Source organism: Talaromyces rugulosus, chromosome III (assembly GCF_013368755.1).
Source record: "Talaromyces rugulosus chromosome III, complete sequence".
Classification (NCBI taxonomy): domain Eukaryota; kingdom Fungi; phylum Ascomycota; class Eurotiomycetes; order Eurotiales; family Trichocomaceae; genus Talaromyces; species Talaromyces rugulosus.
Window position 1 is genome coordinate 4,832,847 of NC_049563.1, and position 24,698 is coordinate 4,857,544.

Genomic DNA, 24,698 nt, shown 5'->3' on the forward strand with positions numbered 1-24,698 from the left:
ACACCGGCTGAGCCCCCTTTTGTTGTTGTCATTTTTTTACCCTTTATACTTCTCGTCGAAGACAAAATAAAAAAAACACAGGTGAAGATTTCCCAGTTACTTCCACGGACGAGTAATAGTCTCAGGCAAATTCATCGCCGCGCTAATACACGACAAATGGCTAAACGCCTGCGGCACATTGCCCATTGCCTCACCGCTAACGGCGACTTCTTCGGAGAAGATGCCGAGGTGGTTGGCAAAGGAGAGCACGTTGTCGAAGGAGGCGATTGCCTTGCGCTGGAGGTTGTCGCCGTTGGGTAGCGTTTTGGTATATTTCAGGGCCTGCGAGTTGTTTATATCAGTCAGTTATATATGCTTAGGCAGTTTATACAAAAGGAAGAGGTACCCGGAACATGGATTCGATGGCCCAGAAGGTGATCATGATAAAGGCGCCTTCTCGCCCGCCGACACCTATTAGAACGGTTAGTCTCAATGTAACATGTATCCTCAGGGGGGACGGGGGACACAAACCATCATGTGCCTTTTCATGGTCGTATCGGAAAACCATATTAGCACTAGTCAAGCCGTTCTTCTCTGGAGGCTCGAGGACCCTCTGCAGCGTGCTCAAGAAACGTCGATCATTCGGCTCGACGAAAAGGACCAAGGGGGCAATCATCAGTGCGGCGTCAACGACTTCTTTGTTCTCATAACTCTGGCAGAAAAATCCTTTTTCGGCGTTGAATCCCTTTGTCATAATTTCGTCGTACAGTTCGTCGCGGACGCGGATCCAGTCCTGTCGGTCCGGGCAGGGCAGAGTCGAGTGTCGTTCTGCCAGGCGCACTCCCCGATCGAGAGCAACCCAGAGAAGCATCTTCGAGTATAAGAAATGCTGTGGCTTGCCGCGAACTTCCCAAATGGACATGTCGGGCTGGTTGCGCACTTCTATGACGTAGTTTACCATCCGACGAATCCCGAGCCATTGGTCGTACTGGATGGGTTTGGCATTGCTGTTGTACATGTAGATACTGTCCAGCAGTTCGCCGTATATATCCAACTGTGTGTGGAAGGCCGCTGCATTGCCGATACGTACTGGCCTGCTACCGCGGTACCCATCCAAATGATTCAGTTCATATTCTGGAACTTCAGAGTCTCCTCTTATGGTGAACATGATTGGCAGGAATGGCTTATGTTCATCTTTCGTCTCTTGGTTGACCAGTGGAGGAAACACACGGTCAAATATAAACGTGATGTACGCTTCTGCCTCTTCATCGTAACCGTTTTTAAGAAAGGCGTATAGAGTAAAAGCCGTATCTCGCACCCACGAGTATCGGTAATCCCAATTGCGCGTGCCACCAATGCTTTCGGGTAGAGAGAATGTCGGCGCCGCAATGACAGCCCCCGTCGGCTTGTAGGTCAATAATTTGAGAATGAGTAGGCTTCTTTCCACTGTCTCTCTGTAGTGACCGCGGAATGTGCATTTGTGGCTCCAATCTGTCCAAAACTCAAAAGTTTCCGTTTCGAGACGAGAAAGATACGACGCGATCTGAGTAGGTCCCGGCATCGCCTTCTCTGGGCTGTGTAGGACAAATATTAGATCATGTCCCTCTTCGATACAGATCTCAGCGACAAGGCCAGACCCCAGGAACCCCGGTCGGTCTTCCAACTTGAAGACAGTCTTCGGGTGACCCTGTCCTTCCTTCCTGCTGTCTACCCAGATGTCTAGCTGCAGACGTTCTTGTAAACTATCAAAGTATACGGTCTGCAACTTGTTCTGCGTAGTCTCGTTGGACAGGTTGCAGCGAACAGTGTGGCCGTCTCGAGCATAATTGAAAGATGGAAAAAGTTCCATCTTCATTGTCATCGCACCGCGACCGCATTCCAATCGACGTATGACCCCGGAGTGCCTAGCGCCAGTCTTCCAGCGATTTCCGCCTGGTTCGGTGCAGGCGCAATATCCAGATAAATGTCGGTCCGAACCCGGCGGCTTGGTGTTGGAGACGGGGAAGAAGTCAAACAGATTGACAACTCCTTCTTCGTGGATCCATCTAGTTTCCAAGATATTGGTATAGGGCAAATATCTCTGCTTGCTAATGGGCGCATCTTGGCCATGTTCTGCCATGATACTGAAATGGCCGCCTTTGTCCTTGTCGAGCAGCCGGCAGAAGACAGACGGGGAGTCAAATACAGGCCAGCACAGAAAGTCCAAGCTCCCATCTTTGCTCACTAGGGCAGCCGTGTGCATATCACCAATGATTCCATAGTCTTCGATGGGCCGGTATCCCCGAGATTCGGACATGTTGATGCAGACGGTGTTGGTGGTTTATGCAACGCGAGCAAGATATGTGGTATCCTGTTCTTCCTTCCCTGTTGTTGTTCGTGTGCAGAAAAAAGCTATAGTTGTAGTTTGTACGGTCGCTCCTAGCAGTAGAAGTAAATCATTGCCTATCGTCTAGAAATAGCACTGGCCATCATAACATGTCATGGCCAGCCGCCGGTGCTTCCGGCCGGCGACGAGGGTATGGCATCATGATCGCAGCAATATCCACTAGAAGCAAGCCAGCTTCTGGTTACATGTGGCTCTCTAACCTTTGGATTGCGGTAAGGTGCAGCCAACAATGGCGTAAGCGTGTCTTGATACAGTGACAAAGTGGGCCGGGAAATATTGTTGAACTCGCTGCAAGGCATCATGACAGGCCAGCCAGCCGCTCTCAAGTCCTGTCAGACAAATTCCCGACCCAGTACTGGCAAGGTTTGGATGGTTGTGAAGCCGGACATCAGTTCCTAGACGCTTTTTGATAAGGAAGGAAACTAGGTGGGTCCTCGGAGCCCGGAAATGCGGCGACCCCGGATTGGCCGTGCCAAGCCGGCACTACGGGCGGGGCGGAGTGGATCTCCGGTACTGGGTCACGGGACTCTCTGACTCTGCTATTCCTCTGCGAGCCAATTATCGCGCGATGTGTGGGGCAGCAGATTAATTAGCCTCGCGGCCTATCTCGATTAGGAAGGAAGGGCACAGCGGGTGGCAGCCCTAGGCGCCTAACCAAATGGGTACTAGTACGGGGAATGCCCAGCGCCAAGCCTCCTGATCACCTGCAAAAGCCTGACGACGCTCCTTCTCCTCCCAGCAACAGCAACCCCCGACTCTGCCGCTGCTGCTTTATTGTCGTGGATGACTCCCACCATCTCTTTCCTTTGATTCCCCGGTGGGCATCGGTCACTCCCTTAGAACCTCCTTTTCTTTTTTCCCATTCCGTTTTGCTTTCTGCCCATTCCACCCTTTGCGCTGTGGTGGTCTTCTGTCGGGCGGTCTGACTTCGGCGCACGCGAGCTTATTCGCCCCTTCAAGTATCCGAGCAGCCCTTGCGTCCAACGCGATATTCACCTGGGTCCGGCCATCCTAGAATTTTATCTCCTCTCCTTTTTATTGAAGCTCGATCAACGTCTCGGCCAGTCCCGCCTACACGAGGCATACGCTCTTCCCGGTCTTCCGATGTGTTCAATCCCGCTTTTCTAACGTTACAGCCGCTGATTCCTCAACATGACGGTTGGGGCCTCACGAAACATCACCGGCCACCATCGCCGGCGGAGCTCCATCCTAACAGCAGCCGGCCCTTCACAGCTTCATGCTGCGCCTGTCGAAAATTATGTCGAAAGAGAAGGGCGCTTAAGCCCCAGGGAAGACGGCCCCAAGGGCGAAGACCAGAGGTCGCTTACTAACGAGGATACCGATTCCTCTGATCTATCATCCATCGCCGAATCACTCGACGGCGACTCTGATGATGCATTGAACGATGATGAAGAGACCGGCTTGACAGCAAAGCAAAGAAACGACCGACGACGGCGGAGGAAGAAACAACGGAAGCGGCTTGATGCCAAAATCGCCGGCGTCAAGTCCAAAACAAGCAATGTGGTCGCGGATAAGAACGTCGCCAGGAGGCTGACAATAAATGCCTGCTTGATTGGCCTGTGGTATTTGTTTTCGCTGGCAATCTCAATAGTAAGTTCCCCGTGCCGTCGAGGCTAGCAAGTCAGCTCTCCCAAAAACAGAACAAAATATTGACTCTTTCTTCACAGTATAACAAATGGATGTTCTCAGAAGACGAGGTCGTCTTCCCTTATCCGGTCTTTACAACCAGCCTTCACATGCTTGTCCAGTTCACACTCGCCGCGCTCGTTCTCTACTTCATCCCTACTCTCCGTCCAAAATCTCCGCCAACGGCAGCTTCTAACGAACCTCTCATGACCAAGATGTTTTACCTAACACGCCTAATTCCATGCGGCACCGCCACGTCTTTGGATATCGGCCTGGGCAACATGTCCCTAAAATATATTTCCCTTACCTTTCTCACCATGTGCAAGTCATCGGCACTCGCCTTTGTCCTTCTCTTTGCTTTTATCTTTCGTCTAGAGTCACCATCGGTAAAACTGATAATTGTTATCGGCACAATGACCGTAGGTGTTATCATGATGGTTGCGGGAGAAACGGCTTTTGATGTGCGAGGCTTTGCATTAGTTATCGCTTCGGCCTTTTTCTCTGGCTTTAGATGGGGCCTTACTCAAATCCTTTTACTCCGGAACCCCGCAACCTCCAACCCATTCTCCACCATGTTCTTCCTCACCCCTATCATGTTTTTCTCCTTGATGGCCATTTCCCTCAGTATTGAGGGACCACACGATATTGGCGATGGATTGAACACTTTGATCAACTCTCACGGATCCTTGCATGCGTCGCTACTTCTCATCTTTCCAGGAGCGTTAGCGTTCTGTATGATAGCGTCCGAATTTGCGTTGCTCCAACGATCTTCAGTCGTCACCCTGAGTATCTGCGGAATCTTCAAAGAGGTTGTGACGATCAGCGCCGCGGGCGTCATTTTCCACGATAAATTGACGCCCATCAATGTGTCTGGCCTCCTTGTGACTATTGCAAGCATTGCGACGTACAACTACATGAAAATTAGCAAAATGCGATCTGAAGCCCGCGACGAAATCGATCCGGAGCCAGAGGTTGAGGAATATAGCATCTCGCCGGTCACTGAGGCTCCAAACCGACAGCGTCCTATACCAAACTATGGACTTGGCCTAGGACTCGGCACTCGCGACGGCGAAAACCGAGGAGCTTACCAGTCCGTCCCTAATGATACGCTTGATCCCTACCCGCAGAGTGGTGGAGAGGGCGACGAGAACGTGAACATAACTCCGAGAAACGATGTTCGTCGTGGTCGATATTCATTCCCTGTACATGTCAGTGGCACCTTAGCTGCCCCAGGAGGGCCATTAGGTCAGCAGCCACAACACCCTACACCATCGACGAACGTGGAAGATGAAGCATAGTGGAGCAAGTTAGAATAGTTCCTCGTATATTGATTTTGAACTACCAAACGTCTGTATACCCTGGTGGATGTATTTTGCTTTGCTAGTGTTTTTTCAGCGCGCACGATGAAACAAGATTTCTTTTTTTTTGTTTGGTTTTGATAAACCCGGTATCTTAGCCGGCTTTCTCTGTTCTCGGCCTGTGGGGCATGTTAATATCAATGGTAGTGGAGATGAGATTCTCACCGATACCCTATAGAAACTTCCAAAATGGAATTTCAATGTTGATTTGTGAAAAAAATTAAGGCACTAGGGGATTTAAACGAAATTTAAACCGTTTCGAAGTCTACATATCCATTACACGTACTTTACCAAATCATTCAAATGTGTTACAAATGTTGTACAGTGTTTATTACACATTAGAAGTTGTATCACCAATTAGCTCCCCTACTTGGTCCCTTTTTTGGCCTGGAACATATCAGCTAGGCTCTTTTGACCCTTTTCAAGCTCCTTTTTCTTTTTCTTAGCCTCTGTCTCCAGTCTCTTTTCGTAAAACCCCTGGTGCTTCTCTCGCTCTGCCCGTCCAACTTCCGATAGCTGGGCCTCTAGAGACCGAAACTCTGGACTTTCCAAATCCATACCAATCAAAGATTCGAGAAGCTTAATCTCACGAGCCCATACGGTTTTGTCTTCAACGGTAGGGGGAGCTTTACTGCTGGAGGACGGCTTTTTCTTTGGGGTCTTTTTCTGCTTCTTCTTAATAGAATCCGACTCCTGCTCACTGTCTTGGTCTTCTTCTTCCGGGGTTTCTTTTACTTGAGACATGTTTGCAAGTACTGGATTTGGTCGGTCAATTGGAGTTTCGAGAATCATCGGCAGTCCCTGGAAACGTTCTTCGTTCATGACATTGTGGAATGCCCGAAGTCCCAGAAACCCCGTCCCGATGTTGGCGTGTAAATCGCGCTTGCTGCCTCTCGGTGCCTTTGAGTCGTTTAGATGCAATGCTCTTAAGAACTGTAGTCCGATTTTGTCGTCAAACTCTTGCATAAAAGCCTTGAACCCTTCTGTAGAGATTAAATCGTAGCCATACGCAAAGCTATGGCAGGTATCAACGCATACTCCAATGCGTGAATGGTACTCCTTGGGAATTTGAGAAATCACAGCCCCGATTTCAGAGAGCGGGCCACCAATGGTTGTGCCATGGCCGCACATTGTTTCGAGCACAGGTGTCACCGTCGAAGTTACAGAAAGCGCCTTCGTCAAAGCCTGTGCCAGCCGAGACGTAGCTGATTCGAGTGTGCTCTGAATCACTGCTCCAGGACTGTAAAAATAAGGACATTGAACTTTGAAAATTTTCACAAGTCGAAAACTTACTGAAAATTGTACAACCTGATACCGAGTTGCTCGCATCGTTTAAGATCGTCGACAAAGGAATCATATGCCTGTTTAGCTTTGGCTTTGTCCCCCTGGGCTAGGTTCACTAGGTAAGATCCATGCGGCAGAATGTATCTGTTTGCGAATTAGCAGGGGCGACATGATGGAATCCAAGCATAAACTCACTTTGCAGCGTCATATTGCTGCTCCAGGCAGAACTTTTGAAATTGCTCTCTATGTTCGTCTTGCAATGGCGGGTTATCCCATTTTCTTTGAGATTTCAGGAAAAGAGCAAAGGCGTTTCCCCTACATAGAGAAATTAGCTTTCCGCTAGCATAAGATGTCAGACACCCTTGTATCGTACCCTATATGAACACTGTTGATTACAGAATTTTGTACTCCTGGAAGACAGTTTAGTTCAGCAACATGGTAACAGTGATTTCTCGTATTGACGAACCTTTGGCAGCGCTGACATGTGCACCAATGAACATTTGCAGTCCTTTCGTTCTGGCAGCCAGTGGTTCCATTTCTGCCGCCTTCTCCTCTTTCGATGCCCGCTTCTTAGTGGCCTTCTTGGGTTGTATTTCTTCTTCTTCGATTTCGATTTCCTTTTTCACTGAGATCTTCACTGCGTCTCCTGTATCTTCCGTCACACGAGTTGTTTGCGCCTTGACCAGAGAAGATCCCTCCTGTTCAACCTTGACATCCGTCGATGTGTTGCTGCCAACGGCGGTGCCTTTGGCAGCAACTCGTTTTGTACGTTTCTTAGGTTCGTCGTTTTCGAGGGCGTCCGCATCTGCAAGGCTCGCAGTATTCGCGCTTTGTCGTGTTCGTTTCGATCTCCTTGGGGAAGAGCTGTTGCCTTCTAGAGTTTCATCAGCTGCAGCTCTCTTCTTACTGCCGTTGGTAGAGACTGGATCGGAGCCCCGTCCAGGCATTGTTAGATCCACCGAGAAGGGAAACAAACGAAAGAATTAAACGTAAGAAGAGAATCAATGAAGGGTGATCAATGAGATGTTGATTTTGTAAGTCGAAGCATTGGCGGCATTTTAAAATTCAATCACGGAGAGCAAAGTCGTTATCGCGCCGATAACCAGCCGCTAACCCCATCGGAGCGGACAAAGCAATCCCTCCCAGTTCAAGAATACTTACGTAGTGATATTATTTAATTCAATGACAAGGCACCTAAGAAACAGACATGCCGGAAACTTTTATATTTTCTATTCTGATTGAAATCGAATATAATTAACATATGTAGAGGAAGGGGCTGGGTCATGGCCAGTTGTCCAGTTTTCTCCTCAACTCATATACGGCAGGGCATCCAGCTTCAATATTTAAAAAGGAAAAGAGAAAGAAAAAGAAGTTCCAAATTACTCTTTTTTTTCAATGTTCTGGACCAAGCCTAAAGCTCAAATGTGAAGTTATATCACGTGGCTTGTTACCGGGGCAACACTCGATCGGGTGCAGCTGTTTATCGCGTCCGCCCGATAACCCAAATTTATCCACAATCATCAACACCCAGACGGCAACCTTCGACGCCATCGATTTAGATAGCCAACCTCGCTCTATTGTGCACGTCGAACACTTGAACTCTACGTCTACTTTCGCAAAGAATCCCGTTTACGACATAGGCCGCTCGGCAGGACGCGGTCCGCCAACAATGTCGGCCTCTGAAGATCTCATCAACTTCGACGTGATCGAGACGCAAAAGGAAAATATCCAGTCTCTCCCAGGTGGAAGGTCGGCAAAGGCTTTGGCCCAGATATTTTCCTCCGGAAGCAATGGCGATAAATATGCATCGCCCTCGCCAAATGAGACGCGGACATTAAACGATGCTATCAGACAAGAGTACGAAGCTGAAATCCAAGCCAGCGCCGATTCAGACGATCCGCTTGATGTATACGATCGGTACGTCAAATGGACAATGAACGCCTACCCTTCAGCACAAGCAACTGCAGAGTCGGGGCTTCTGTCTCTATTGGAGCGGGCGACCAAAGCCTTTCTCAACTCAACACATTATAAAAACGATCCGCGATACCTACGACTGTGGTTACAATATGTCAGGCTCTTCTCAGATGCTCCACGTGAGACGTTTGCTTTTCTATCACGTCACAACGTAGGCCAAGGTCTTGCACTATTTTACGAAGAATTCGCCGCTTGGCTTGAAGGGGCCGGTAGATGGGCGCAGGCAGAGGAGGTTTACAAACTGGGTTTGGAGCGAGAAGCACGTCCACAGGAGCGTCTTCTTCGAAAGTTTGGCGAATTCCGAACCCGATTTGAGCAACAACCACGAGGAAGCGACGGTCCATCCTCTCCCGCTTTGCCGACCGTTCGTGCCGCATTGGCAGCAAAAGTCGATCCATTCTCAACAGCTCGAACGGCACCTGCTGATCCTCAGGGACCACAATCCAGGGGCGTTGGGGGAAGCACAACAAAGAAGTCAGGGAAACCGAAAATGGCCATATTTGCAGATTCCGACGAGGCATCTTCCCAGCCTGCAGTAAGCGGGCAACCCGCGGGTTGGGATAGCATTCAATCAATTCGTGACAGGCGAAAGGAGAACACGGTCGAAGCAAAACCATGGGCCGGGGAGACGATGAAGTCGGAAAAGCAGCGTGCACCCGTGCAGAAAATGGCTATATTCAGGGATGAGGTAAGCACCGAGCAAGACTCTTCCTTCTGATTTCTATATATTTACGATCCTAGGACTAATTGGTGGCATGGCTTTGGCGTTTTGCTTTTTTTATGTATACAGTCAAATCGAAATACACCAGATGATTCAAATATTCCAAGTGCACAAAAGCACACTCCCGAGCACCATATTAGAGAAGCTACCAATCCCCGGACTGGTAGGAGAGAGCGTGTTTTTGTGAATCTAGAGGCTGTTTATCCGGACTACAAGGATCCTAGCCATGAAATCTGTTTGGAAGAACTCCGAGCCTCCCACAGAGGGTGGCTAAAGAAAGACTGGAGCAAATCGAGCAAGCCATTGCGAGAAATCCCCACCAACGCAGCCGGACGTGCCTTGGAGCATTCGGAAACGAATAATGAAACCATCGAGCACAATCTTACTGATGAACTAAAGCAAAAGCTCACTATTGACGGGAAGCCATCCCACCATGGAGATCGTGAGGGTAAGCTGTCCAAGGTCAAGAAAATCAAAGTACGGGAAATCAACGAGACCCAAACCGGTAAGTTTCCATCCTTCTGAGACAAAGAGGAATAGGTTGCTCATTGCAATAGTCAAAACAAATCTGGACTCCCCTGCGAAGCCCAAGATAAAACGCAAAAATGTTCGGGAACCGACTATGACGATTCACACCCGCGCTGCTACGGATGAAATCTACAGTATCTTCAACCAACCGTTAAAGTCAGAAACCGCAGGAGATGATCATGGAGACAGTCTCTTTGATAGCGAATTTGAAGACGATGATTACACCAGCGGCGGAGAGAGCACTGCTACTGGCAGGATGTCGGCTGGAACGAGCGAATTTGGTGACGACGACACCAGCGCCTTACAACGAGGAAATGAGGACGAAGAGGAAGAAGAGGAGGACGATGAAGATGTTGAGAACGATGGAGAATGGACCGAATTCACAGCAAGAAAACACATCCCCCAACTTCCTTCCGAAACACCCAGAGCAGACGACGACAGGTATATTCCGGAGATGCCGGACAACTATAATCCGCCCGTGGGGATGTATCGTGATGCCGCAATAATGGCTCAGAATCGGCTACCTTTTATGACGCCTATAATCGAGAAGACTGAATCTTCGCTGCCCTCGTTTACTGCGGCAAAAAGTCGCCTTTATGACACAAAAACACCGTGTAAAACCGTTCCAGAAGTCGACTATACACCTGATAGGTCACCTGTCGGAGACTTACTTCTCCCTACTCCAGATGCAGCAAAAGCGATCACCCATCTTCCGGAAATTCAGTCACCAAGCCCAGCAGTCAAGACACTGCGACGAACCCCTGTCAAGGCATCTTCATCACCCAGGCCAGCCGACATCGCCGCAATAATTAAAGAAGAGCAATGCGATCCTACAGACATTGGAATCCGCAAAAAGATTCTCAGGTCGGCCGAACCCCCTCTGGCGACGTACGCGGGGTACCACGATAACTCATCCATCTTCGGTGCACATGCTGGAGACATTCAGAAATACTCGAAAGCTCTGAAGAGGCCAGGGAAGAGCGGAGACAAGTTGTCTTTCCCTGCTCCAGTTCTGGAGTTTCCCCATGCTGACAGGACATACGCCATCAGACGAGAAGTCGGGGCCGGGGCATATGCGCCAGTTTATCTTGCAGAGTGCGTTCAAGATAACGCTGGGTGTAAGGACGAAGCTCAACGAGGAGGTCTCGAAGCCATCAAGATGGAGAGGGACCCTCCTAACGCATGGGAGTTTTATATGATTCGAACTGCACAGGATCGTATTGCCGCCACGCCATCCCTATCCCGTGCGGCAGACAGTATTGTCAGAGCCCATGAGCTTCATCTTTTCAAAGACGAATCATTCTTGATAGAGGACTATCGAGGACAAGGCACACTTCTGGACTTGGTTAACATCATCAGAACAGATGTTATGACTACCACAGGCAACGCTGAAGCCGGCATGGACGAGGCTCTTTCCATGTTCTTTGCTGTTGAATTGTTCCGAACGATCGAGGCTCTTCATACCTGCGGTATCCTCCATGGAGACGTCAAACCCGACAACTGTCTCGTTCGGTTTGACAACATAAAGAACCACTTTTCTTCTTCCTCTTCCTCTCTCTCTTCGCCACCCAGCGAATCACTTCTCGACCTAGCAGATGAAGACACAACAACCGACACCAGCGAAGCACACTATTCCGCACGGGGCCAATGCGGCTGGCGCGAAAAGGGACTTATGCTGATCGACTTTGGCCGCGGCGTCGACATGAAAGCATTCCGACCCGACGTCAAGTTTGTGGCCGAATGGGAAATGAGCCAGCACGACTGCATCGAAGTACGCGAGATGCGGCCATGGACATACCAGATCGATTTGTACGGCGTCGCGGTTACTATCCACGCAATGCTCTTTGGCAAATACCTCGAATGCGTCCCCGTCGATTCGCGCACTTCTAGCGGTGGTCGGGATTCTTTCAATAACCAGCAATCGTCCGACGATGAGAGTGGTCTTTCCAAACGCTACCGCGTCCGTGAAGCGTTTAAACGATACTGGGACCGCGAGATTTGGACCGACGTGTTCGATCTGCTGTTGAACCCTTGCAGCGAACGGTGGACAAAACTGGAGTATCAACAGCAGCAAGGCACATCATCACCTGACGATACTACTACAGCCTCACCGCTCCCCGTGCTGCACTCGATGAAACTCGTCCGCGAAAAAATGGAGACATGGCTCACAGCAAATGCTGAGAAGAAAGCATTATCGCACCAGATTCGCAAACTGGAAGCCCATTTATCGCGTCGAAAGGAGAAATTGGAAAAAGACCGGTGATTCTTTTTTTTTCGGTTTCGAGTTCTTATGATTGTGTTTTTTTTTTTTTTTTTTTACATACTATACCCGCATGGTTCATGATTTCTTTTTGTTTGTTCGTACATATCATAATATAATTACTGTATATCAATTTATTCTCTCTATCAACCCAATCTTCAACTCTTAACGATCCATGTCCTCTTTAATGTTCTATTCAAATAGTATGTATGGTGGACAAAAAATTTCCATAGAATTGGCATCAAAACTAGGTTGGTTAATAAAGAATCTTCAAATTTAATTGTTAAAAAACAAAGATTAATCTGAATAGAAATAAAAAATAAAAAAGCCATCATCACTCATCATCTATTCAGTCATTCATTCAATACGGTTGTTCCTTTCTTTTTTGGGGGTCCCAGTCTTCTTCACGTTTCAATCATTAAATCATCAAGGTGACGCGACGCAAGATTTGTACTTTGGGCAGGATGATGTGGCAGCAAAAAAAATATAGAGTAAAAAAAGAGGAGAGAGGTGTAAGTTCAGAAATGAGAAAAAGATCAAAAAAAAATAGAGGAAAGAGAAAAGAAACAAGAAAGTTGTCAAGGTGGACGAAAATCGAAATCAAAAGAAATTTTAACGATAGTATGTATATTGTCAAGAAATGACAAAAGTTGAGTGGAAATGTGCAGCCAAAAATTCGAGTCTTGCCAATTCTTGTGGTTGATCGTTTGGCTGGTGGTGATAAAAGGCTGGCTGGCACACTGATTCAAGGAAATTCAAGAGAGCGTAGTTCGTCGATGGCAGTCAAGGACGACAGTAAGGTTGGGATGAAATAAACCAATTGCAAGGATTACATTTGGTTCAAGCGGAAAAAACCCCTCCTGTCACCGACGGGTGTGGTTTGTTTATTTGAGTGTACACGATGCGTCGCGGTCGGCAAGGGGGGAAACGTAAAGGTCATAGGCGAAATCATAACTGTCGTCAAAAGATTTCAATATCATAGCTTCTTCTTCCAAAGTCGCCAATGGTTGAAAAAGGAAGAAAATTTGACTTGGTCTAGTGATATCGTTGGTGAAGTTGTACAACTTCAGTTCGAAAGTTAAACCACGGATGCATCAAGCGGTCTAGTATCGATCCGTGGTTCCAGAATATTAGGGGAATAGATCTCGGCCATAAAACAAAAACGCAAATTTTCGTGTTCCATAGGAACTCATGTCATATGATCATATCGTCAGTCGTCAATTGAGTCGTGCTTCGTTCTGTGTCGCATCCGAAGCGACAATGCAGTTGCTAAAGAAGAATAAAGGTAATAATAATTCTATACATCGACGCAATAGCGTCGAGGAATGAGACCAAGCCAAATCGTAATTGCTAAACGGTTAAAAAAGTCTCGAAAGGCGCAGTCATTTGCGTGTGCTATACAAGCGTTAGTGACAGATAATAAAACATCACAGTCGGTCACGTACCATCTAATTCTTCGTAAAAGGCAAGTTCAAGATTTGTCGGCGAATTCGCTCAGCGTCTGAAATTCCCTCCTCGGTGGGGTCGTAAGGCAGTTTTCCGGAAGGGGTTTGGTCTTTGGCAGGCGAGGCTTCGCTGTAATAATAACCTTGTGTATTGGCGGAGTTGGGGGGAGTAAATGAGTCCGAAAGTGATGGGGCATGGCGAGGAGTCCCGTGTGGAAAACGTGGTTTGTTTTCGAGACTAAACGGAGACCCAAGACGTCGGATTGTCTCACTACGAGGACGAAGGAGCCCCTCTGAGATACCACTGGCAGTCTGAGGTGGTTCATTCTCTGAGCTAGCCGGGAAAGTGAAAGGTGATGTTGGGGAAAAGAGTTGCTCGATGCGCTCCTTTGAGCTGAAACCACCACTTGTCGTATTACCACGGTTGCGCAGTCGTACTCGACGCTGACCATCTTTTAATTTACCATCACGGGCCAGGTCGCGGATACTGCGCTGGACATCGGCTGAGTTGGGACTCGATTCGATGCGGTGATATACTCGGCGCTTGTGAACATTGGAACCCAGATCCATTCGAGGAGGTGATCTCAATCGCGACCCGGCCACGTGGACTGTATCTCGTCGGACTTTGCGGGCCGGAGTGCGAAGTTCGCGATTAGATGTATCGGGGCCCCAGGTGTTATACATGAACGGAGATCCCAAGCGAGGTAATGGCTCGGCCATAGCAGAATGGGCAGGATTAGTAGGAGCAGCTGAAATCTCGATACTAGGCTGCTGCTGTTGCTGGAAGGGCTGGCTCTCTGGGCTGTTGAACCAGTTCTCGGTTCGGGTGGGTTCCACAGAAGTTGGGCTGATGAATGGTGGTTGAGTAAAGGTTGATGGCAGAGAACTCGAAATAAGAGATACACCGAGGTCGCGGGTCGTAAAAGCGGCGGATTCGTTGGAAGGGGGACCCAGTTGTGGAGCCTGTTCTTGGGTAGACGTCGTGAAGGGATCCAGGAAAGGAGACGGACTCCGTGAGGCCAACAAGCGCTGATAGTGTGGCGCAATTGAGAACTTGCGCCTACACAGGATCTTCAGTCGTCTTCTTGTGGTTGCTTCAGATCGTGGCCAGCGGAGTTGAGCACCTGCCAACTTGGACCCAGTCGGAGTACTACTGCCGCTTCGCGACTCGGTAGCAAGGGCGTCTTTCTTGAGGCTCGAGCCAGCTGGCTCGCTAGCTTCTAGGGTCGGTTCCTTGCGTGATTTAAGACGTGGCCAAGTCTTCTTGGCCTCCCGAGCAACTCGGTGAGACACACCCAAAGGCGGGAGGCTTCCAGGAAGCATCTTGAACGGAGTGATTGTCGGATCTTGTAAATAGATCTGGTAGACGTTCCATAGATGATTGTCCATCTCCGTTGTCCATCTCGACTTGTTGTTTTTCTTTGGGGTGTCTAGCGACTGGCCCCGCTTGGTCGTGCGGCTGGATGGGGTTTCGAGGAGATATTTCCTTGTCTCGTCTGGCTGGAAACCAAAGGGATCGTAGATTTCGCTCTCCGGGCTTGTGCAGCTGCCGCCAAGGGACGGTTGAGTGACATAGGTATCGATTGAAGAGATAGAAGAGTCAGAGGCTCGCGAACTGGGCCTTTCAATCGGGTCATCTTGGAAGCTGTCTGCCCTTTCGGGGGTCGGCTGAGGGAAGTTGTATGGAGTCGTGCGGATCTGAGCCGGGGGGGTTTTGAATTCGGTGCGCGCAAGAGCGGGAACCTGCAAAAGATCAGATGTCACAGGGTCCGAGGGAGGGAAGTCGGGCTCGGACACGGTGTCTGACTGGGGGAATTCGATCGAGGGAAGCGGAACATCGGGTCGGGTGAAGTCGAAAATGCTCGGAGCGCTGTTCATGGTCGAGAAAATATTGGCCTCGCTGCCAAAGCGTGGGCGCCTGACGCGGTAGCTCGAGTGGCGAGGCGGCGGAGGGATCTCTGGTTCGACATGGGCGTGTTCCGGGGTTCTGGGAATGTTGTGGTAGGCGGACGGAAAGGTAAAGCTCTTGGGCAAGGTTCGGGACAAGCCCTGGGGTTGTTGCGCCATGGTGGGTGGGCGATATCGACAGGTGTCGTCGGATAGATTATTGCGGCCCCAAGCCCAAACTGCCAATGGCGCTTCAATGTGATGTGATGGATGTCAAGGCAGATGGGTGTCCAGAAACATGTTCGATGAATTGTGATTGTCGGTCAGAGCTCTTACGATCGCATAGTGTCGCACTTGTATTTTGCTTTCTCCAAGAAATGACAGGTCCGCTTGGTCATTCGTCGCGACAGATCGTCCGCCAGAGAATAGGAATGGAAAAATGGAAAAAAGAACGATGCTTGCTTCGTTAATACACACAAAAAAAAAAAAAGGAGGAATACGAGAGGCCGGAATCGGTCGTTGTGGTGAGACTGTTCAGGAGCGTGGTGTTTTGGGAGAGAATAATAATAATGCCGGGACGTGAGACGTGACGGATCAGACGGGTCTTTCCCAGCCTCCCCAGATGATCGCTTATCGATTGACTGATTGAAGCGACCCACGCGGACTCGGCGAGCGCGCAGCAGGATTCGGGACTGAACACGGGGCCAACACACACAAACACACACACACAAAGGAAATAGGGCGTGATCCTGGCAGCGATCAGAGAGCGCGTCACTCGAGGAGAGGACAGGATGGCTGGTGGAGAGAGAGAGGAGAGAGGGAAGAAGTTCGAGAGAGCGCGCGCGAGGAAAGAGCGGAAAGGGGAGCACGGTGGCCCACTCACCGCCCGTGAAACACGTAGCAGAGCAGCCGGGCCGGGGCTAGAGGATCGCTAGACACTCACTAATCCACCACTGCTCTCATGGGAATAAATCAGACTTCACCATTATAACACAGCGGGATCGCCACTGCCTATCCGCCCGTAGCGCGAGAACGGCTCGCAGTGGGCTTAACGGTTCTTTTACACTACGCTCGGTTCCATACACGGTCAAGCTGCACGTCGCAAGGGCGCGATGCAAGTCTCATCACTCGGGCTGGTGTCTATATCATGCCATGTATTCTCCGCAATCCGACTGATGAATGAACGAGACCAAAATTCAGGTCTGGGTAGAAATTGAGGGGGCTGGGACTCGCTAGCCAACTAGTGAGTAGCAATTGACGGTTGTACGTAGTTCATGTCGATGAGGACTAACAGTCGTTAGCCCGCCTAGCTCCCAGTTAGTCGGGCTTGACGCACAGTGCTTGCCCGAGCACACTGCAGACACAAGAATGCCCAGTTTCCACCAGTCGGGGCTTCGAGATGGGACTCGAGACTCGAGACTGGCCTTCTCCGCACCGCGCCAACTCGCATGCAGTGCAGTGCAGTGCATTTGCAGGGCCAGCTGCATGAGAGCCAGAAGGAAAAGCGAAAAAGGAAGAGAGAGAAAGAGAGAAAAAAAGGCCTAAAAAGCAGGGCTCAAAGTGGCTTGGCCCGGTGGGCAACAGTGGGGCGACTTGCAGGAAAATAACAATTCTCAGTCAATTGCGGATTGCGCATCAGGTGACCATGTCATGAATTTGTTCGATTTAATAACCATCTGGCAATCATATACATAAAAATAGAGATGGTGTCTTAAGCTTTCACTTATGCAGTGCAGCAACGGCAGTCACGGAGTAGACAGAGCGACACACACACAAGGAAGGCGCGACGTTGCAGGGATGCGCGTCCGCGACCCCGCACACGCGTCTACGCGTTAAGTATTAAGCTTGTATCGATAAGCGCGTCGCGGCCTATCAGATTGCCGATCGCGCCCGCCGCGTCTATGCTGTGACCGTACCGTACAGCCGGGTGCGTATCGTACCGCCTTCCCAGTGTGCCCAACTAGCAACCACCATCAAAGTGAAGCAACTTGGCGCCTACACATACATGGAGCTGTGACGGTCAACAGACCCGGCTGCAGATGGCTATTGGCCACCCCACGGTCCTTGCTGCCCGTCGCTGATATGTGCATAGTACATACCAACGCACTCTCCACAGTTAGCCTGGGATTAAACAAGTAATCACAATGCCCTTGTACGAACGAGATCAATTGACGGCATTGGTCGTGATTCATTACTTCCTAATATGTACAAGCTTGGTGGCGTACAAAAGACAATAATAGTATTCCGTAGTACTCTATGCTTTAAAACTCTTTACTTGTGGCCAATCAGCTTGACTTTTTTTTTTTTTTTCTCGTAAAACAGTCAACTAAAATTCGCTTCAAATAAAACCAATCATAGGCATTTAAATTTAGGTTAATCCGGTGTTGAGATCTCTTCGCCTTCCAGGAGCCAATCAAGCTCTAGCCATCCATCCGGACTTAGGGCTTCCCCTAATCCCGACATCAGGAAATCTCGAAACTGTAACTAATAATCTCTTCACTCTGTTACATGATTTAACTTTGATTCTCCTACTCATGCAAATGAGTAATAAACAACAAACTCAACGCCGCCTTCACCTTTGAATTTGCTAGGCACTGTCTCGAGTCTCAATCCACCAAACTCCCCTACCCAACCAGCTAAGAGTATCATGCAAAAAGACTTTCCGATAGAGTTGGTAACAATTGTCCATCTAAAAGGTTGAGGGATCAGACTTAGGAAAAACCTCATTAGACAGCTTGTTTGTTAACAAAAATAACTGAATTAACCTAGTTAACTGATCTTATTTTAGGTTACAGGTTTTGTGAGGTTCGTTCAGAAAGTCTGTTTTGCTTGTTTGCTTTCAAGTGACCGTGGATTGGTCTGAGGCAGATATGCCAACAAGAATGGGTGTCTCTGGTAATTTCACACGCCTCTAGGTAGCCTCAGTTGACGTTGTGCTCCCAGGTGCCGGCTACACAGAACATTCTCTCCCCAAAGCTGACAGGGGTTCATTATATATTTTCGGGCCATGTCTACCCTATATTCTTACATTTAGATATCATGGAATACAACCATAGTCCTTCATCTGTTCGTGCTTCTCCGAGTGCGTAGCCTATGCTTCTTTACTGGTTCTTATGTTCAATTGAGAGCCAGGTAGTAAGAAGATCCCCTTGAGAACTATTAAGACAGCGTTTAAATAAGGAATGAACAGATTCGACCTTATAAAAATTTAATATAAGCTAGGTATATATAGTAATCTTTATACTAACCTTGAAGTAATAATTATAGGACTAATTAGTCCAGGCATAAATAATTAACTCCCTTCGACTAGAGTGTAGCTATGTAGACTTAATATAATCAGTACAGTCCTGGTCTTCTCACGGTAACATCTAGCCTAATCTCCCTTTGCATCTTTTTTTAGGGTTTCATTGCGTCTATGTTTGTTTGAAGGACAGTTTCATATTTGTAGAATCAATGTTTCAATACGCCGCGATATTGTTAGGCTATAGATAAGTAGCAGGAATCCGTTATAATACCTTAGAAATACAGGTAAAAAGACCATCCTTGCTTCCCGAAACACTCGCCCTCTACCTCCTATGCAGCCGTGTCTACTTCTGAGGGGGGGGACCCATCAATGAAGCATCGCCTGAGGTCCAGATAACATTCAACACCAACTTCTTAATCTTCCACACACCCGCTTCGTCCTTGATCAGGTCAACGGAATACTCCCCGCCCACAGTGTACTTGGTTCCGTTTGGATCCTTGCCCGTGCCGGAAGACGCATGCTGTGCCATTGAAGTAGCAGTAAGAGAAGCAGTATCGGCTCCATCCTGGTAATTCACACGGACCATGCTGATATTGTGCGTGGTATCCATAGGACCAACTTTATGGAGAACATGTGTGCGAATCAGGGAGAGGCCCGGGATGACTTTTTTGTTGCCATCATGAATTTCCATGGAAACGTCTTCTCCGGCCCATGCCGAGTCGAAGAGTGTGGTGTCATGATGATCACTGGCAATGGCGGCTCGGTACAGGGCGTCGACAATGGCCTCACGCTGGCTGAGAGAGGGGAGGATTTGCGGGGACGACTGCGACATTTTCGCGGCTTATGTTTGATATCAGAATAGAAATGTACTTTGTTGATTGTAGTCATGCTCAGTCTATCTATTTAAGTATGGAGCAAATATTCCGCGGAATTCTCGGGTTTTATCTTATGCTATATTATTGTAACGTACACTCCGTATGAGTAAGCCTATTCTAGTCCGTGCGCTGTAGAAGATCCAGAGAAAAACTCCGCCAAACTTTCCGCGGCGTGCGCATCGTACGAAACCGATATGCTCCTAGAAGCCGCCACGGTTTGGCATTTTTGCAGAGTCGAGTTAAGATGGACAGACCAAAGACGGGTCGCAGCGCCAGATGGGGCGCGGCCTGCGCTCCGTGTGCGGCAGCAAAGACACGCTGCATTCGCACCCGGTCTTCACAATGTGATCGATGCCGAAGTTTGGAGAAAGACTGCGTGGGTCAAACTCCTGGTCCAAGGAAGAAGAGACAGGCCAAGCCCTCGTAAGTCCACCCCTGTTAGACTCTTTGCGCATCAACACCTTGCGATAGCGTGGGGTGGGCATACGCTCTGCCCTTATTACTATCCGATTATCTTCGTCAGGGTTCAACCATATGCAATAAACTCATCCACATTGGACCCACTGTTGACTCTGTCTGACCAGTGCCAATTTTGACACGAGAGTGGCTCGCCCGGAAGAGGGACTCAATAATTTGATTTACTCATCGAAGACGCCGGGAGGGGAAAACTCAACTGTACATGGTAGTTCATCCAATGGCAGTCCGGATTACCTCGCAAACAACCATTCGGCATCATTGGTTAGCACCGAACCCCAAGCTCAAGTCCCTTTAAGCCAGGACGAAACTTCTCTGAACACCCCGCGGTCAACATGCACCTGCATGGCAACAGTAGACATGGAAGATCTTGTCCCCGTGGAGTCTGACGAGACTTTGTTGTCCATCTACAGGAATCAGCTGTCTAGTCCGTTGCCTTTTGTCATCATTCCAGCTGGCATAACGCCAGGACAACTGCAGGCAACTCGTCCATTTCTCATGAAGGTAATCAGAATGGTGGCTTCCGTCCGCCATCTTCGATTGGTGAGGGGACAAAGCCGCGCCGTTATGGAACATATCTCTAATGCTATACTCATGAGATCTGAGCGCTCGTTGGATCTGCTCCAAGGCATTCTGGTTTTCCTAGGATCCTACCACTACCATTGCATGGCTCACGCGCAGTTCAACAATCTGATCCGCCTAGCAGTCAGCTTGGTAGAAGATATGGATTTGAGTACATGCCCCAAGTCTCAACAGAGGAGTCAGCTGCCTTTAGTACGTGCCGAGGAGCCCGTGTCCAGAACGAACGAAGAGAAGAGGGCGCTACTTGGCGTCTGGTATATGAGCTCAAAGTGAGTCTTGCAACGCCTGAATGGAGCTTTAAAACTAACTCGATAGTAGCGCTGGCCTCGTCGTAAAACAGTTAGCATTTACAAGATATACCAAATATCTGGACCAATGCCTCAAAGATCTTGACGATGCTAGAGAATACAAGACAGACCAACTTGTCATACAGTTGGTCCACATCCAGCAACTCACCGAGAAAATCTTCCACTTCCACAGTAGTGATTCACCGGTAGACGAACAGCTAGGTTCGTCCGAACCTTCAACGATGTCGCGTCTAGAGGCATTCCGAGCTGAGCTAGACAGCCTCCGCAACGCACTACCCCCGAATCTTAAATCCGATTGTATGATTCCCCAAATGTTTGAATAATGTCATCGCCGCCGGTGCTTCGCTAACGCAGTCTGAGAGCCTAGACCTTCTATCTTGCTATTACAATAGTGCTTACCTCCGGATCTTTGAGCCTCTACTGGCAGGTTCACACCTACCAGATGCCGAATCTCAATCCTTCGCCTCGCTCTCGCTTTCAGGCGTGCCGATATCCGATGTCTTCTCACATTTCACTGCCGCGCTCAAGGCCTGGCTCGAGAATTGGCTTGCCATCCCGGTCTGCTCCTACTTCTACATGCCTCAGCCCGCTTACGTCCAGTTGGTCCATGGCGCCATGATGCTCTCTCGATGGGTAAGAGTAGCCGGCCCCAGCGCGGTCAAGCTTTCTAGTGCCGGTACGGCCGCCGTATCGCAGAAAGAATCCACGGTTCCCTGGCAACCAACGCCTGCTCTCAGCGGCGTGCCTTCATGTCCAGATCTGAGCTTGCCGAGACCTCAAGCCTCAGCATCCACCACCCAAGTCGTGTCCGCCCAGATACTCAACACGCTCAGGACCAAGGTCACAGCGCAACCTAATCTTCAGGTTGATATTCTCGGCATCTTAGACACCATGGCAGCTCGTTTTGAGGCCGCAAAGAAGGAGATGGCCGCGGCGCAGGGGGTGGATTGGGAGAATGATACATGGGACTTTGCTGCAGAACATTTGAAGATGAAGAAGGCTAGGGTCGAGAAATGGCGTGAGATGGTCGCCATGGCGGCAGGCGAGGGGAGGAGCCCGCCGACCGATGCCCATGACAGCGTTTACGAAGGGAGCAGCGAGGCCATAAATATGTCGGCAGAGCGGAGCGTCGACAGTTTCGAATGGGTAACATCAGGCTATGACATGCAGTGGGAGAGTGCTATGTTTGATGAGATCATGCGGGACATTCATACAGGAGCTGTCTTCAAGCCCATCGATTGGAACACAGGCATGCTGGTCGATTTGTGATTTGTGAACGGACCAAACAGAGAAGTTCCATCGAGCGTCCGGACTTCTCAGCAACAAGGGCACTCACCCGTATCTTCTAGCACCGGGTTAAGCCCTAAGATCAGCCAAAGACGACTACACATCTACGCACATGTATGAAAATGAGTAATGTTGGCTCTGTGCTTAATGTGAGATGGTCCATTCCAGGGGTAGCCACGTTTCTAGTCTCAGTGCTTCGGTCAACGCCTGACGCCCGGAATTGTGCATGTGCAAGTAAAAACTACAATACACCCCTGGAAAGACTCCCCTAGTGCTGCCCTCTTGGCCAGGGTGGGTGTACTGAGAAAACGGCCGATTCTAAGCCCTCTGTCTCCGTATAACTACAAATATTCTAAGTACAGCCCTGAAAGTGTGTATTAGCACATCCTTCAGGTAAGGCGGCACGGCCCTCAAGTCCAAGCACCTTGGCACTCGCTCGCTGAGGATTTGGCAGGAATTCGGTACCACGCCATCCAGACTTTTCATAATCGTATTACCACGTCAGCGAATCTTTCTCAGGTGTGCGCATCCCTATTGCGGGCTATTTTCCGTAAATTCCACGGAGGTTTCGCGGGCCGAGTAATAATACTTACCTGATGTATCCTTGGCTAAAAACATGTATAAATCATGCCCTCAGCTATTTGTAACCTAGTTTCTGGACACAATCTTACGTTCCAGTACTACCCATTTCTTCAAACTGCAGCTGAACGATGAAGGTGCTCTTGCTTGGTGCCACCGGCAATGTCGGCAGCCGTGCACTGCCTGCCCTGATCAAGCACGGCCACACCGTTGTAGCTTATGTTCGCTCGCCTAGCAAACTCGCGCCAGGGAAGCGTGCTGTCTTGGCCGATGTGGTCGTCGGATCGGTCACGGACAAGTCAGCGTTGAAAGATGCCATCCTCGACCACAACTGCGATGCCGTTTTTCACGCCGCTGGCGTGGCGAAGATGTTCGGTCGCTCCAAGACCAGTGAATATAACAAAATGTTCGCCGCCGTCGTCGCAGCCATTGTGGAAGCCCGCGAGGAGCGCCGCGGGTCCGCAATCCGCGCCTGGCTGATGTCTGGTTTCCCTATGCTGGACAGTACCATCCCGACTCATCTTATCGGAGACTACATGCCCATGTTTCCCGAGCACAGGGAAAATCTGGCCCTCATCCAGAAGCAAGAAGAAGGGAACATCACCTGGTCGCTGCTTTGTGCCAATCAAATGAGCCCCAAGCACGACGAGATTCGAATTCCTGCACCGGACGACTGCTCGGCGGCCAATGTGATCGCCAGCGCGGACTCACCCCCAGAGTGGCGGGACACTCTCAAGTGGGTGCCACTGATCGGGCCCTACTTGAATGTCTTCTGTCTAGCGGGTGGTTACGCCACTTCTTTGGAGGATCCCTTGGACTTCATTGCTGCCGACTTCGAGAAAGGATTGCAGAGCGAATTCGTCGGGAAGAGAGTGGGATTAAAGATGAGGAAGGCGGCTCATTGAGTGTGCACCTGCTATCTTTTCTTTTGAACTTTAGGAACGATGTAATTGTGAGGCCGCCGTCATAGATCATGCCTGTAAAGCGGGTGGTGTCTGGAAGAACTATATATGAGGGTGTTGGAACCTACTAGGCTCCGAGGGGGTTCCTACTAGGTGTCGAGACAGTATAAAATAATAAGGATATAAGATATGGGATGTATTGATTCACAAAGGCCCTCTATCCATGGGGATAGGACTTCCAGCTTATAAACAGAGTCTAGACGGGATACTACTTCCTAATTATTTATTAATCCTAGAAGATCTAGAAACTAAAAATATATTATAAGATATACAATACTAAACTATTAATTATAATAAAAGCCTTTAAATATTAATATTAATATCTAAAAATAGCTAATATATAATAAAGATCTTAATAAATCATAATAGTCTCTAATATTTCTTTATCCAGTATCATGCATTACCTACCCTGTAGTCAAGGACTCAAGTTTCGCATACAGCGTGCGTGGAAATTTTATAAAATCACATCAATTGATTTCTGCTGGATAATAAGGACTGTTCAAATAGCCAAAAGCTTTGGTTAGCAGCTAACATGCTGAGAATTTCTGCTGTCTACTCCGTCTTACCATACATGTACCCAGTCAGGTGGGAGGCCCTGCTTCTACTGTAGAAATATTATTGCCTCTTCCATAATCGCGCACTGATCGCCTAGCCCAAATGGTCGCTAGTTGACCTAACAGTTCTACACCCACATTCCCATCGTCATGTCCCTCCAAGGATTGCACTAGCCCCCTAATCTAAAACCGAGCTACCTCGTAGCTATGGCCACGGTAATAATTATACTCCGTACCATGAATGACATGCAGAGTATGTCATTGACCAGTTATCTACCTCAACTGAGATGCTGTTCCTCAGGGCGCTTCCTCAGACAAGAAGATTCAACGGGTCAACCTCAGATAAGCCCGATCGGGTGGCAGC

The 24,698-nt window shown here is 49.1% G+C and overlaps 8 protein-coding genes across 8 annotated transcripts; 4 read left to right on the forward strand and 4 right to left on the reverse strand.

Moving 5' to 3' along the window:
- Nucleotides 1-96: 96 nt before the first annotated feature.
- Nucleotides 97-2,275, reverse strand: TRUGW13939_06453 (uncharacterized protein; the record flags this gene model as incomplete). The annotated part of the gene is made up of 3 exons (XM_035489606.1): nt 97-321; nt 386-450; nt 511-2,275. 3 exons carry the CDS (start codon nt 2,273-2,275, stop codon nt 97-99), a joined length of 2,055 nt encoding a protein of 684 aa, XP_035345499.1.
- Nucleotides 2,276-3,517: 1,242 nt separating this feature from the next.
- On the forward strand, nt 3,518-5,310 carry TRUGW13939_06454 (uncharacterized protein; the record flags this gene model as incomplete). The annotated part of the gene is made up of 2 exons (XM_035489607.1): nt 3,518-3,976; nt 4,054-5,310. 2 exons carry the CDS (start codon nt 3,518-3,520, stop codon nt 5,308-5,310), a joined length of 1,716 nt encoding a protein of 571 aa, XP_035345500.1.
- Nucleotides 5,311-5,736: 426 nt separating this feature from the next.
- TRUGW13939_06455 (uncharacterized protein) lies at nt 5,737-7,601 on the reverse strand (the record flags this gene model as incomplete). The annotated part of the gene is made up of 5 exons (XM_035489608.1): nt 5,737-6,610; nt 6,664-6,798; nt 6,850-6,969; nt 7,028-7,064; nt 7,121-7,601. 5 exons carry the CDS (start codon nt 7,599-7,601, stop codon nt 5,737-5,739), a joined length of 1,647 nt encoding a protein of 548 aa, XP_035345501.1.
- Nucleotides 7,602-8,323: 722 nt separating this feature from the next.
- TRUGW13939_06456 (uncharacterized protein) lies at nt 8,324-12,140 on the forward strand (the record flags this gene model as incomplete). The annotated part of the gene is made up of 3 exons (XM_035489609.1): nt 8,324-9,316; nt 9,419-9,854; nt 9,907-12,140. The coding sequence occupies 3 exons, from the start codon at nt 8,324-8,326 to the stop codon at nt 12,138-12,140; spliced, it is 3,663 nt and encodes a 1,220-aa protein (XP_035345502.1).
- Nucleotides 12,141-13,585: 1,445 nt separating this feature from the next.
- On the reverse strand, nt 13,586-15,649 carry TRUGW13939_06457 (uncharacterized protein; the record flags this gene model as incomplete). Its single annotated transcript, XM_035489610.1, has 1 exon — nt 13,586-15,649. One exon carries the CDS (start codon nt 15,647-15,649, stop codon nt 13,586-13,588), a length of 2,064 nt encoding a protein of 687 aa, XP_035345503.1.
- Nucleotides 15,650-19,056: 3,407 nt separating this feature from the next.
- Nucleotides 19,057-19,545, reverse strand: TRUGW13939_06458 (uncharacterized protein; the record flags this gene model as incomplete). Its single annotated transcript, XM_035489611.1, has 1 exon — nt 19,057-19,545. One exon carries the CDS (start codon nt 19,543-19,545, stop codon nt 19,057-19,059), a length of 489 nt encoding a protein of 162 aa, XP_035345504.1.
- A 287-nt stretch (nt 19,546-19,832) lies between these two features.
- On the forward strand, nt 19,833-22,221 carry TRUGW13939_06459 (uncharacterized protein; the record flags this gene model as incomplete). Its single annotated transcript, XM_035489612.1, has 4 exons — nt 19,833-20,011; nt 20,173-20,913; nt 20,960-21,249; nt 21,320-22,221. 4 exons carry the CDS (start codon nt 19,833-19,835, stop codon nt 22,219-22,221), a joined length of 2,112 nt encoding a protein of 703 aa, XP_035345505.1.
- Nucleotides 22,222-22,949: 728 nt separating this feature from the next.
- Nucleotides 22,950-23,723, forward strand: TRUGW13939_06460 (uncharacterized protein; the record flags this gene model as incomplete). The annotated part of the gene is made up of 1 exon (XM_035489613.1): nt 22,950-23,723. The coding sequence occupies one exon, from the start codon at nt 22,950-22,952 to the stop codon at nt 23,721-23,723; it is 774 nt and encodes a 257-aa protein (XP_035345506.1).
- Nucleotides 23,724-24,698: the final 975 nt, after the last annotated feature.